This window comes from Sapajus apella, unplaced genomic scaffold (genome assembly GCF_009761245.1).
Source record: "Sapajus apella isolate SASKATOON/1434 unplaced genomic scaffold, GSC_monkey_1.0 scaffold6, whole genome shotgun sequence".
In the NCBI taxonomy this organism is placed as follows: Eukaryota; Metazoa; Chordata; class Mammalia; order Primates; family Cebidae; genus Sapajus; species Sapajus apella.
The window spans coordinates 40,196,814-40,211,767 of record NW_022436946.1 but is presented as its reverse complement, the minus strand read 5'-3'; the positions used below and the strand labels follow the sequence as shown (position 1 = coordinate 40,211,767).

Genomic DNA, 14,954 nt, shown 5'->3' with positions numbered 1-14,954 from the left:
GATTTAAACCAGGAACGCTATGGCAATCAGAAGGCCACTGAGGCTCTCCTGCACCCTCCCCATTTTCAGTAGCAGCATTCTGCTGTTCCTCAAACTGTGAGAACCTCTTCTCTGACTGGAAATTCCCTATAGGAATATTCCCAAGTGATCACATCCAAGGTTTATCCTCATCTCAGTTGCTCATTCATTCATTCCTACAAAAAATACTTGTGCTCCTGCTATACGACAGGCACTGGAGGAAGCAGGCCCCTGCCAGCCCGCCTTCCTGTCCTGCTGTGTAACCAGTTGGGTGCCTTTGGCAGGTGAGTTAACTTCTCCAGCTTCAGGAATCGCTCTGTAAAATGGAGGGGGTGGACCAGATACATGGCCTTTAATGTCACTTCCAGTTTTAAAAATTCTATGATTACCATTAAGTAAGCAGGAAGAAATAAATATCTCATAATAAAGAGACAACAATTCTAATTCTCCAAGGAAATAAAATGCTCAGAGGCATCTGATTTGTTTTCATTGTTTTCAACTATAAATCTTTTAAAATCATCAAATTATGGACATTATGAGAAGAATTCCATATTCTATTCCACTAAGCAGAAATATAAGGTATATAAAGAGTTCTAGTGATAGAAAAAAAAATAAAGTGCAAGAGGCATATATCAGCTCTTGCTTCATTTCTAGTGACTCTGATTCCCTTTGGCAACCCTGGGAGCTGAATCCCCTGGATCCCCTGTGGGTTGAGCCCTTGGTGTTCAGCATCTCTTCCACTGATGGGGCTCACTGTTGGCTCTCCCCGCCTGTTAGGCTGGCCCAGGCCAACAGCCCATCGTTGACCCTGGACTCCTACAATGTTTCAAAATATGTCCTGGATGCAGTTTTGGAGCTCACCTCTGAGTTGCCTCACTGGTCTCAGAGTCACAGGTTCCAGTAATGGGGCCCCCAGTCCCATGCTTCTGGGCACGTATCCCTTCCTACTGATGAATTCAAATATAAGACATTTTCTTTCCTTAGTAAATATTTGGAGTTAGAGACAAACTTACATTCAGTTTTTCCTGAGAACTCATTTTATAGTAGTGCCCTCTGAACTCTGCTGCAAATTCCAAGGAGTCAGCTGCAGAGCAATCAAATAATTCCTGGGATTCTGCCAGGCTGACAGGACAGAACTGTCCAAATTCTCCCAGGCGAGAAAGCAGCTCTTGAGGTGTGATACATAACTTGTCAATGCAGGCAGCTTTTCCTATTATTAACATATTAACTATTATTATATATACATTTTCCATAGAAAACACAATGATTTTTAAATTAAAATAATTTTAATTATACAGCACTCTGCAAATACATACACATTATAAAATTCCAAACAATAGAGTAAAAAGTAAAAGTTACTATTCACATCTCCATCACGTCAATCCAATACTTAATCTGAAAGGTAATCATCACTGTTGGATTTGTATCTTTTGCAGTCTTTTTTGTATATATCCACATATGTACTTTTTTTTGCATGTAGTATGCTTGTGCTACTATACTATAAACATTATTCTGCAACTTGCTTTTATCAGTCAGTTATGGTCTTTGAAATCTTTTCTTATAAGTTTATACAATTTACCTAATTCTTTTTTTTTTCCTTAAGACGGAGTCTTGCTTTGTTGCCCAGGTTGGAGTGCAGTGGTGCGATCTTGGCTCACTGCAACCTCCACCTCCCAGGTTCAAGTGATTCTTGTGCCTCAGACTCCCAAGTAGCTAGGATTACAGGTATGTTCACAGCTGGCTAATTTTTTGTACTTTTTGTAGAGATGGAGTTTTGCCATGCTGGCCAGGCTGGTCTTGAACTCCTGGCTTCAGATGATCCGCCCGCCTCAGCCTCCCACAGTGTTGGGATTACAGGTGTGAGCCACTGTACCTGGCCAATTTACCTAATTCTTTTTAACTGATGCATAATATTCCACTGTATAAACATACATGTAGTTTATTCAACCATTTATCTATTGATGAATGTTTTGGCTGTTTTAGTTCTTAGCCATTATAGGCTACATATATGATACACACACAAAATTTATACGCGTGTGCATACCCACACATTTATAAATCTGCTACATTAAAAAACCTATGGACTAGATTTCAGGAAGGCCATATAGTTTGTTGACATGTTGTTACTCACACAAACTTCTCCCTGTGCCCAGATGCCATCCAAGAGAAGGAAACAAACATTTATCCAAAAGTGATTGGCTTTAAAGAGTAGATTTTAAAAAGAAAGTGCCCAGGTTCCTTTAATGAATAAGATTAAGAGTTTTCTCTCTATGCTTACCTAGAACAAAAATGTAAGTATACACATAACAAAAGAGAGTTTTTCTCTCTAATACTCCACTGGAATGGGGACTTGAAAGAAATATGAGATGTTATAGAAAATACAATTACTTTTAAATACATTTTAATTATTATGAGTGGACTTATTATAGCCAGGATATTTTATTAGCTATCCTTTTACCACAGAAAAGTTTTACATTTTTTTTAAAGATTATGCCTAGGAAGGACCCAAATTAACTATAAAATTATGAAGCATAAATCATGGTGTTTTTTGTTAGGATAGAAATGATCTATCTAAATATACTGTTACAGAACTGTAATCCCTCATCTTAAACACTTGGGGCCAGATATGTTGGATAATTCAGAATGTTTTAGATTTTAGAAATACATTGTACTCAGCCATATGTGGGGGCTCACGCCCATAATTGCAGCACTTTGGGAGGCTGAGGCGGATGGATTGCTTGAGCCCAGGAGTTCAAGACCAGTTTGGGCAAAGACTACAAAGACTACAAAATTTATCCTATTGTGGTGGCACATGCCTGTCTCTACAAAGACTACAAAAATTAGCCTATTGTGGTGGCACATGCCTGTAGTCCCAGCTCCTTGAGAGGCTGAAGTGGGAGGATCTCTTGAGCTCGAGAGGTGGAGGCTGCATTAAGCCACTGCACTCCAGCCTGGGCAAGAGTGAGACCCTGTCTTGAAAAGGGGATGGGAGGGGAGTGGAGGGGAGGGGAGAGGTACATCACATTCTCACAGAGACTGGAGCAGCACCCTGTAATCTATAAGATGAAATTTCCTCAACCAAATAGGATGACCCTTTCCCACTTATGGGATTTCATAAAAAGACTGTAAATAGACATATGTCAGCTCATGTCAAGTTTTGCCCTCAAATGATTTGTAAATAAACTTGAGATTTTTAGAGGTTTTTGGATTTTGGAATCTCAGGCCAGAGGTGTGGAACTGTGTCATGTCACATGACTGACTGCCTCACTGATCTGCCTACCTCTATGGGGATGGAGGCTGTGGGGATCCGGGAGATGATGTTCCCTGATGCCAACTACCATTTCCATCTCTTCAAAAGGCCAGATGTAACCCCGAAAAGGAGATGGTTGGGAAACTATGCCCAAAGAGATTTCCATTATGCAATCTCTCCACAATTTTGCTTTCAAACAGGGAGTCGGGGAGGGGGAAAGGAACATACACAAAATGAAGGAATCTTTGTTAACTGGCATTCCTTTAAGCAATCGCACTCCTTCAATAAGGCAGACCTTTAAAACCATTGGCTTATTGGCTCTCATCCTCCATTCATCTCTTGAAAGCAAAGAATTATCAGTGTGGCATCAGCACTACTCCCAACAAGGTCTTTAGGACACAAACTGATAAAGTGACAGTATTTTCCAAATGGTAGCATCAAAGACTTATCAGAGTCAACAGAGGTCAATTAGAAACCCCAACTTGTGGCTCATGCCTGTAATTCTAGCACTTTAGGAGGCCGGGGCGGGTGGATCATGAGGTCAGGAGACCATCCTGGCCAACATGGTGAAACGCCGTCTCTACTAAAAACACAAAAATTGGCCAGGTGTGGTGGCACATGCCTGTAATCCCAGCTATTTGGGAAGCTGAGGCAAGAGGATTGCTTGAACCCAGGAGTAGAGGTTGCAGTGAGCTGAGATTACACCACTGCACTCCAGCCTGGGCAACAGAGTGAGATTTCATCTCAAAAAAAAAAAAAAAAAAAAAAGAAAAAAAAAGAAACCCCAGCTTGACTTCTGAGTCCCAGAAGAAAGGACATCAGCCATTAATGAATCCCGACCTTTATCATTAGGTTCTGGTCTTCTCTGAAGAGCTGAGAGCCAGCTGCGTGGGATCTCCTGAATGTCTTTGTGCCTCTTGCACAGAGTTAACAGAAGGAGCATTATTGGCCTTAAAACAAAGTGACTTTGAACCTTACCATACCTTACCACATAAAATTATTGTTATTTAACATTCCCAACTGCCTGATTAATCTGAACATAAATCTGATTGTGAATTCCATCACCATATCATCATGTCGTGTGTATCACTGGAAGCCACAGCGTGGGCTAATCTTATGTGGCTCTAGTGGTATTCTTGATCCCTGCCTTATGATGTTCATGTCTTTGTGTAATCTCCTCCCCCATATGTGGAGTGGACTGAGTAACCTGCTTCTAATAAACAGAATATAGCAAAAGTGAGGGGATGTCACTTCCAAGATTAGTTTACCATTATAGCCTGAATTATGTTTCCCAAAAAGATATGTTGGAGTGCCCCCAATACCTATGAATATGACCTTATTCGGAAATAGGGTTAGAGAAATACATACAGACAGACATGGAAATGAGAATGACATGTGAAGACACAAAGACACAAACATAGAGAATGCCATGTGATGACAGAGGTAGAGACTGGAGTGATGCGTCTATAAGCCCAGGAATGCTGAGGATTGCTGGCAACACTGGAAATTAAGAGAAAGGCATGGAATAGGTCCTCCCCTAGAACCTTCAGACAGAGCATGGCCCTGCTAACACCTTGATTTTGGACTTCTAGTCACCAAAACTGTGAGACAATACATTTTTGTTGTTTAAGCCACACAGTTTGTGGCAGTTTGTTACAGCACCCCTAAGTAAAACAATTACAAAGGATGGACACTCTTTCTTGCCTTTTCTTGTTGTTCACTTGATAAAGAAAGCTGCCATTTTGGAGAGGTTCACATGGCAAGGAACCGAGGGTGGCCTCTGGCCAATAGCAGCCAGCAAGGAACTGAGGTCCTCAGTCCAGTAACACTCAAGGAACAGAATCTTACCGACATCACGCTCGTGAGCATGGCAGTGGGCTCTTTCCCAGTTAAGCCTTCAGAAAAGACCATAGTCCTGTCTGACACCTTAACTGTAGCCTTGTAAGAGACTACCCAGCTAAAGTGTGTCCAGATTTCTGACCCACAGAAACTCTGTATGTGTGCGTGTGTGTTATTTTCAGTTGCTAAGTTTTGGACTAATTTGTTACACAACAATAGATGACAAATACACTATTCTGTCTGTTGCTTATGACACAGATGAAAAGGCTAAGAAGCCCCAATATTGATTTTCTACAAAGAATATTATACTACTATGATACTATAGTGGTACTATAATATTTAGTACTATGGTACAATAATATATAGCATTATTAAGGTATATAGTATTATCATATAAAATATACTATGTGGTGCTATAGTATTCTAATACTATCTATTCCTAGGTTGCTCTTTAGCTTACATGTACTGAATCTCACCAATCCTGACAGGTTAATTTAGGATCATATGACTTCAAGTCTCAAAAGACACCCAAATGTCTCTTTTTCTAATTATTGGGATACTCTTGATGACACCTGGCAATGTCTATGTACCCTCTTCTGGAATGTGGCAGAAGAAACCTCTTTAATCCTCTATCCCCAGCCTTCTACCATCTCATTGATCAGAGTAAACCTCGGCCTCCTGGTAGGGGAGGATCACTTGAACAGTATACAAAAGAAGCAGAGCATGAACAAATCAAAACGAAATTCAAACAATCAGGTACAAGCTAGATGATCAGGTGGGCAGCGAAGCAGGAGAGAACAGGCCAACTTCACTGAGATGAAACTGTGGCAGAGGCAGGCACTGGAATCATGTAGTGGATCTTCAGTTCCCTCTGCAGGGCTGACACACTCATCCCACAGCTGCTGGGCATCATGGCGCTGATGGCTCACAGCCAGACTGGAAATTGCCCCTTTGTCATGGTTTATATAAGTTATACTCCCTCCCGGGATGGCCTGAGGTCAACGACAGGCCAATGTGGGGGTGGAGAGGATACAAAGCCTGGACCCTCCCCTCACTTTGGGGACATTTTGAAGGTCCATCCCAACACCAGTGGTTCCCCAGGATCTACTGAGGGCTTCTGCTCCTGCCATCCTGCAGGTTAGTTTCTCCCCTCTGCCCAATTTGACCGTCCTGACTTGTCCACAGGTGGTATCTCCTGATTAGAGTTTCTGGATAAAATGAAGGATGCTGCTGGGCGTGGTGGCTCGCACCTATAAACTCAGCTGAGTTTATAGGCATGAAGACAGCTGGGAGGCTGAGGTGCGAGGCTCACTTGAAGCCAGTAGTTTGAGACCAGCCTGGGAAACAAAGTGAGACCGCACCCCCCCCCCCAATCTCTATAAAAACATTTTAATGTGCAAGTTTAGTTTTCTTATGGACTCAACATTTGCATCATACTATAATAGTGTAAATAGTAAAAATAATTTTAATTCTAGATTCCTAAATAAAATTTTGCCTAATGTCACTTTGCAATCATGGCCCCATATAACTAGTCCACACATTCTGAAAAATAGCTTCTTACTATGTCAAATACTATACACCCTTTTAGTGAGAGATCATGCATTATTTTTATGTCCTAGATTCACACAGGTATTCAATAAATGATAGCTTGGGTAGCAGCAGTCATTTATTAGCGCAAACATGCCCACGTGTCATAGTCTATTTTGGCTGCTATAACCAAATGCTACAGACTGGGTAATTAACAAACAACAGGGATTTAGTGCTCACAGTTTTGGAGACTGGGAAATCCAGAATCAAAGTACCAGAAAATTTGGTGTCTGGTGAGGCACTGTTCCTCATAGATGGTGCTCTCTTGCTGTATTCTCACGTGGAAGGGACAAGCAGACTCCCTCAAACCTCTTCTATAAGGGTACTAGTCACATTATTGAGGGCAAGTCCTCATGACCTAACCACTTCCTAAAGTCCCTACCTCTTAATACTATTACACTAGGGATTCGGTTTTAGCATATGAATTTTGGATGATACCAATATTCAGACCATAGCATCACAATAATTGGATAATGCTATACATATAAAATATTGATTAAGTCATGCCTGACTCGTGTTCAAATGGAATGAATTTTACTAACATGAGTTACATGAGTCAGGCATGTTTACACTTTAATATTTTATTCTACTTTAAAAAATGTTTTCTTACCTGCTTTTATTCTTTCCAGGTATATCTGCATGTATTTATTCACCATCTGAACATTCTTAACAACTTCATTCCATACCCACCATTTGCTGTGAAATCCATCAATCACATACCAGTTCTGATGCTGTTCTTGATAATATTGCCTAATCTCACCAATATTTTTGTGGTACTTTACATTCCTGACAGCTATAATTTGTGCACTATTGTGCAATGGATAAGGCAACCTAATAGAGAAACAGAAGGAATGGAAAAATCTATTAAAAAATACTTTCCCCTGTGCATTATTAAAGTTTATTCCTTTTTTGTTGTCTTCATCGTGTACGTTACCTTTGTTCATTTCCTTTTTCTAGGAGCAATCTTTTGAAAATCTCCTTGGAAGGCACACTCAATTCAAAGATGACCATGGGAATGATTGACCTGGCTTCCAAAAGATTCATTTGATGTTTAGTTACAGGATATCCATCAATGACAACACTAACAAGGAAAAACATGAAAATAAAAAATTCCACATTTCTTTTTCTCTCGTACTTCCTTTCTGTCTTCTCTTTATTAGTAGCCCCATGCTTTTCTTTACGTTACTCAATTTATCTTCCTCATGCTTTGCCTTCTTCATTTCTGCATCTTTAATCTCAGTCAGGCCAAGAGCCATGAGGTGGGCAGGACACATCTAAACACAGTTCCGAAGGTGGGGGTGGGAGAGAGCTCTGGATTTCTACACTCAGCTTGCTGAAGATGGATTTTGGCAGAATTTGAGAGAAAATACTCACAGTACCTTGAACATTGTGTTCAATTGGTGCTATTAATCTAAACATGAAAGGGTATAGGCTTTAGAGGCAGATAACTTTAGATTTAAAACCTGGTTTGAACTTTCTGAGAGGAAATTATATTTAGCTCTTAGAGTTGTTTTAAAGATTGGAGATCAGGTATGTAAAGCAACTAGAGTAGGGCCTGGTACATATTAGATGCTCAAGAAGTAATATTTTAGTAAGAGATAAGCCGATATGGAAAAAAAGTGTGTTCTAAGCTTGCTTTTTGTAGTAAATGCTCTGTGAGGAGGCTGGGAGCGCAGCTGCAGGGGAGTTGGGGAAAGTGGCCCTATATTATTTGGGTGGGAATCATTCCATCGGGACCCATGATGCATGCCTCTGAGCAGAAATGACAAGGAGAATTTAAACTAGCTCAAGAGATTGAGATAATGAGATTGTCACTATCAAACTGAGAGGAGGGGAAAAAAAGGCTGTTTATAGCTTCTAGGAGGAGTGTTCCCTAAGGTCAGGAAACTCCGGTGAGGTGGGGGTAAGCTGGGCATGCTGGCTGATGGTCATAGTAAGCTTGGTTTGGCCTAAGTCACAGGATGCCCTTCCTCAGTGCTTTCTGGCTGTTAAAGCAAACTAAATATGGCTGTACTTCTATATTTGAGTTCTTATAGATGAACCATAACTTAGCTTAGTAGCCAGACAAGATTAAAAACCTAACTTAGGAGTATGCACCTGTAACAGTAACTGAGTCCTGGCCGATCTCAGCGGCCATACTTCAACCAGTCATAGAATGCTAAGTGTTCTAACTATGTGCAAATAAGGCAAACATCAACCTGTAACCAATCCAGTTGTTTCTGTATCTCACTGCCAATTTCTGTACACCATTTCCCTTTTTTGTCTATAAATCTTCTTCCACCATGTGGCTGTGCTGGAATCTCTGTGAATCTGCTGTGATTCTGGGGGCTGCCCAATTTGCAAATTATTCATTGCTTAATTAAACTCCTTTAAATTTAATTTGGCTGGAGTTTTTCTTTGATAACAGCCGAGTCTCCAGGCACTGGCCTCCAATTCCACAGCAGAGGGATTGTTGGCTAGGCTGGCTTCATAGAGCATGTATGAGGGTGCCATTGTTGTTTATTTAATCAAGATTAGCTCAACTTCTTTATCCTGTGAAGAGTCACTTGAGTGACCCTCAGGATTAGGGAAATTCAGGGTGAATGAACTGTGATTGTCCTGGTATTAATGTGAAATGAAATCTTTTTGACTCAACCACAATTGCCTCACTGAGGCCTTTTCTATGCAAAGCTGAACACCAAGGAGGAGGTAACTCAATTTGGGTACGTCCTGGGGCCTTTTCTGGGGATGAAGTCTGACACCTCAGAAGCTGCTCCCCAATAACTGAACTCAGGAGAACTGTTCAATAACATAATTATGGGGTCACAGACAAGGAAGGGCAAGGAGGCTCCGAATAGAAAACCTTGAGTACATCAGGGGGTTCTAGATCAGTGACCTGTGCTCAAGACCAGGGCCTCAGGTTTCATGGGGAGGGCTTTTACTATTGCATGTGGCTCGTGGCTATGCTGGAGGAACAAAGGTGAGGAGAGAAGTGTAAACTGAAGAGACAGCTCAAGTGTATAACTTTCTTGTCCAAATGCAGTGTTAGGGATGAGGCACAGCTACCTGTGCAGAGAGCTGGGCCAGACATAGACCATCTCCATTAGACTAGCACATGGGGGATGAGGGAGGGCCACTTCTCCATCATTTCATGGGGCAATGAGAAGCACTCCTGGAATGTGGAAGTCACATCAGCCTCCTTTGTGAAAGTCTAAGGCTTTTAGACAACTCAGGGGTTGCTGGAGAGAGTGAAGGGGTCTGCCTGCTAATCTGGCATGTGAATATTCAAGCCAAGTTTTCGCTTGACAGAAAATTCAAATATGTAACCATATAGGTGCCCAGAGTTTGAGAAAAGCAGATTACACCCTTTACAAGAGCTTTAAGCCCTATGTAAGTGTTTTAAATCACTAGCGAGCAGTTTCTTGAAAGATGTAACTCCTTCTGTCCCATCCTCTGACCGCATTCACTTACCCTGCAGTACTGCACACACCTTCCATCAGAGAAAGTTCTAAAGCCTGAATAGCCAGTTCATCAGGTGCTGTCATTCCTTTATGAAGATGCCAATTTAACATAAGTGCCAGCTCTGTTTCCGGGTGATTTTTCAGTACAGAACGCAAAGCTTCTCCTATTGATATACACTTTAGGCCATATTCACTTGTAATTTTTTTTGCAACTGAAAAACATAAAACTTTTCAATTTGATTAAATTTTTCAGATTCGGGGGAACATGTGCAGCTTTGTTACATGGGTATATTGCATGATGATGAGGTTTGGGTTTCTAATGATCCTGTCCCCCAAGTAGTAAACATAGTGATGGCAGTGGCTGCAGCTGCCCAAACCAGGCTGCACACCCAGGCCTCCTGCTCTATGGAGCAGGCAGGAGTCCCGCCCTCCTGGGCAGGCTACAGTCACCCAAACTGCGGCTGTGGGTCCCAGCCTCTCTGGGCTTTTAAGGCAGCCAGAAACAGGTAGGATCTTTCCTCTTGGGTGCAGCTGCAGCCGCCTGATCCATAGCTGCAGCTCTGGGCCTCCCGCTCTGTGGAGTAGGCAGGAGCTGGGGACAAGCAGAAACCATGCCCCTTTTGAGTTGGCAGGGTGGGAGCTCCCTGGGTGCAGCTTGGGGAGTTCTCCCAGGCACAGGACCCAGGCATCTCTGCATCTCTGCAGCCTGGATCCTTGGGGTCCCGGGAACCTCCCCACCCTCTGCAAGCTCAGGGATATCTCTGTTCCTGCTGCCTGGCCTCTCTCTGCTGCTGGCCCTACTCCCATCTCTGAGCAGGGGCTAGGGCTGAGCCCCAGGAGCCATAAATGGCAGTGGGTGGCAGATTGATTCCTGGGCAGAAGGGGGTAGGTCCCCAGTAGGGCCTCACCTTCAGGCCAGGGAGGGCCTGAAGGCTGGGGACCAGGCTGCCAGTCCATAGACAGGAGTGGGGACTTGTGGTACCTCTTCTAGGTCTACCCAGGGCCACCCAGCAGGTACTTTCTCCCCTCTGAGGTCTGTAAAAGTCCTGGGCTCAGCCAGAGCAGGGCAGAGGATGAGATGAACAGAGGATGAAGAGGGCAGAGAGATGACAGGATGACCAGCTGCAGAGAGGAGTACCGTCTCTGCTGATAGCTGGAAATGACAGAACAACCAGTTGCAGAGAGGAGCCACCCTCTCCAGGGCCTCCTTTCTGCTGAGAACTAAACACCGGATGGATGACTTGCCTACATAGAGGAGCCACCCACTGTGGGTCTCCTCGGAGCTGCTGTAACACTCAATTCATCTTTGTCTTGTTCACCCTTCACTTGTCTGCCTACCTCATTCTTCCTGGATGCAGGACAAGAATTTGGGCAAAGCTGCCACAGCCACAGAAGTTTCCAGCCAGAAAAGATCCAACCCAAAGATCCCATAACAATAGTACCCAATAGGTAGTGAAAAAAACAAAACTCTAAATTTATTTCATTTCATAAATTTATCAGTTAATCTTAGTTTTAGACTCTGGCTAATGATATCAACAGCAAGCTAATTTTCACATTTCTCAGTTAAATTTCAAAAATTAAAATTGCCATATTTTATGGAATTTATAACTGTCAAAGGTCAGTCATTATCAGTCCTTCAGGTATGTGGCTGATAGATCTGGTTAATGAGCCAAGTCTGTTTTTGTTTTTTTTTCCTTAACAAACCAATTTTAAGGGTTTTCTTTCTTCTGCATGAGGTGGCAAAATTTTTAAGAGCTTTGCAGGTCATCTTATCTGTACTCTTAATACCTGATGATATGCCCCAAGTAACAATCTAACAGCCCCGTTTTACCGAACTGTATCATTCCCCTGTCTGTCTATTACGGACTCCATGCTGCAATCAGCATAGCATGCCCATATGGTTAGATCTCAGTTAATCCTCTAGAAAATAATTTTTAAAATGTATAATGGCACACTTGACATTTTAATAGTGACTTATAGCCTATGAAGAATTTTTCTTCTGTAATTTTTATTTGGTATTTTTAACTATTTCATCAGGTAGGTGGAATGGATACTGAAATTCCAATTTTATAGATGAGGGGAACTGATTTGTCCAAGGTTACATAGATGTTGCCATTGGCTGAAGAAAGACTCATATTGACTTCTCCTAAGTGAGACCACAGACAGGTAAATGGCTTCCAGTAGCTAGTACATGTGGGTGTGCTCTGTTATGTGTATATTCCTTGCCTGAATACTGTAGAGATAGCAGAGGGTGGAGGATACTCAGAACCCATCTCATCCCCTGAGGACAGTGATTAACTGACCAGAGACCACCGTCAGGACCACCCAACAAAGAAGTTCCTGTGAGAGCCACAGAGCATGTAACCTCAGCTTTGCACAAATGCTGGAACCAGATCTATTTTTTTAAAAAGTTCTAACCATAATTAAACTCCCAAATTTGATACCTTGTTTAAAAATCAACCACCATTTTAACAAAAAATGAGATATCAGTTTACATTTTCACCTGTGCATGTAATGTTCTGCTGTCTTAGGAAACATCTGAGATATCAGATAGTCTACATTTTCACCATTGCATGTCAATGTTCTGCTGTCCTCGGAAAATATTGTTATCTTTGTGAACATTTAGGGTATGACCATGTCAGAGGTATGCAAACCAGAGCAACTCCATCTTGAGTATGGGCTGGGTAAATAAGGCTGAGACCTACTGCGCCACATGCTCAGACAGTTAAGGCATTCTAAGTCTCAGGATGAGATAAAAGGTCAGCACAAGATACAGGTCATTTTGGACTTCGCTGATGAAACAGTTTGCAGTAAAGAAGGCGGCCAAAATCCACCAAAACCAAGATGGCCATGAGAGTGACCTCTGGTTGTCCTCGTGGCAACATTCTCGCCAGTACCATGACAGTTTACAAGGGCCATGGCAACATCAGGAGTTACTCTGTGTGGCCTAAAAAGGGGAGGCATGCATAATCCACCCCTTGTTTAGCATATTATCAAGAAATAACCATAAAAATAGACAACCAGCAGCCCTTGGGACTGCTCTGTCTACAGAGTAGCCATTCCTTCACTTTCCTAATAAACTTGCTTTCACTGTACTCTATGGACTCACCTTGAATTCTTTCTTGTGCGAGACCCAAGAACGCTTTCTTGGGATCTGACTCTAGACCCCTTTCCTCTAACAATTATAGACTCTTTTGTCATGTTAAGAACTTTATAAAGCCAAAATAAACTTTTCATCTGAAGAGCTGGAATATAAAACTCCTTTTTATTATTCCTGGTGACAAATTAATCTTTGACCTTATCTCTCTTCTTCATTCTCTATTCAGTCAGTCATTAAGACTTATTGTTTTCCTTGGAAATATATCTTGTATCTGTCCTTTCCATTCCGTTCCCATTGTGACCATTCACTCTTCTTATTGTTATGTCATCTTGAAATACTACAACCAACCAGATTTTGGACTGTATGCCTTAAAGTGCAAAGTTACACAAAACATTACAGAAATCCAGTTTATCGAATGCCTTTCCAGACATGATTAAGATAATTAATGTATTATTATTATTTGTTTTGAGACAGAATCTCACTCTGTTGCCTAGGCTGGAGTACAGTGGCACAATCATGGCTCACTGTAACCTCAATTTCCTGAACTCAAGTGATCCTCCCACCTCAGCCTCCAGAGTAGTTGGGACTACAGGCATGTGCCACCATGCCCAGCTAATGTTTTGATTTTTTTATAGAGATGAGGTCCCACTATGTTGCCCAGGCTGGTCCTGAACTCCTGGGTTCAAGTAATCCTCTCACCTTGGCCTCCCAAAGTGCTGGGTTTACAGGCATGAGCCATTCTGACTAGTTATAAAATATTTTCATATACTTGTATACTTTACTTAGGATATTTGACTATAATTATGAACATCACTTTGTAATTTCTTGTATTATCTTGGTTAGATTTTGATATTAGGGTCATGTTAATTAAAAAATGGATTTGTATCCTATATGCCTTTTTGACTGTATGAACCATATGACTTAATAAAAAAGAAAATAAAAATAACTTGGGAAACTGACTCTCTGTCCCCTTGCTATGGGAGACCTTATAAAAATACAGGCATTATCTCTTGAGTTTTTAATTCTTTGAACATTTACTATAGTTTTTGTCTAAAACAATTTGATTCTGGGCCATTTCAGAGTTGGGTTATATTTTCAAATGCCTTCTCTTCAATGGTTATTGGTCTATTTAGGTTTTATATTTCTTTTTGAGTCAATCTTGATAGTTGGTTTTCTGAAGAAGTGGCACTGGTTTTCAGGGTGAAGTCATCCTCACAGGATTAACAAGAATTCTGGACAGAAATATAGTTATAATAAGCCTGAATCAGGCTACCCTTTGACACACTTCTTTGTAACTGAAAGTCACATAGACTAGTTACTGACCACTGGCATCTCCATCATTCCTGTAAGTAGGATTTCTTATGTTAGACTCACAAGACTTTTTAAGAGAGATAGGATCTCTGATGTTAGAATAATAAGGCTTTTGTTAAAGAACTGCTTAAGCAGAACCTAAATGCCAGCAGAATAGCTGACACCAACCAGTTTAAAGACCCCCACAGAGGAACCGAAACAGTAGGAGAATTCAGTTTCTTCATCTCCCTGTCCCGTGACTTCACCCTGCATTCTTCAACCAATCAATGATTTTTGCACTTCAATTCAGCCTACTCCAAAACTCTTAAAAAACCTGGCCCCAAATTCCTCAGGGAGATTTGAGATTTCCTCCTGTCTTCTTGCTCAGCTGCCCTATGATTAAATGTCTTTTTCTGCTGCAACCCAGTGT

The 14,954-nt window shown here is 41.6% G+C and overlaps 1 protein-coding gene across 3 annotated transcripts in view; it reads right to left on the bottom strand.

Annotated features, from left to right (window-relative positions):
* The window catches only part of AK9 (adenylate kinase 9), a 190,039-nt gene that overhangs the window by 5,629 nt on the left and 169,456 nt on the right, over positions 1 to 14,954 (bottom strand). For all 3 annotated transcript variants that reach the window (XM_032275055.1, XM_032275052.1, XM_032275053.1), the window contains 4 exons: positions 10,145 to 10,346; positions 7,629 to 7,775; positions 7,305 to 7,525; positions 1,032 to 1,228 (listed from right to left, as the gene is read on the bottom strand). In XM_032275055.1, the coding sequence (XP_032130946.1) occupies positions 1,032 to 1,228; positions 7,305 to 7,525; positions 7,629 to 7,775; positions 10,145 to 10,346 (767 nt within the window). The remainder of the gene's footprint in view (positions 1 to 1,031; positions 1,229 to 7,304; positions 7,526 to 7,628; positions 7,776 to 10,144; positions 10,347 to 14,954) is intronic.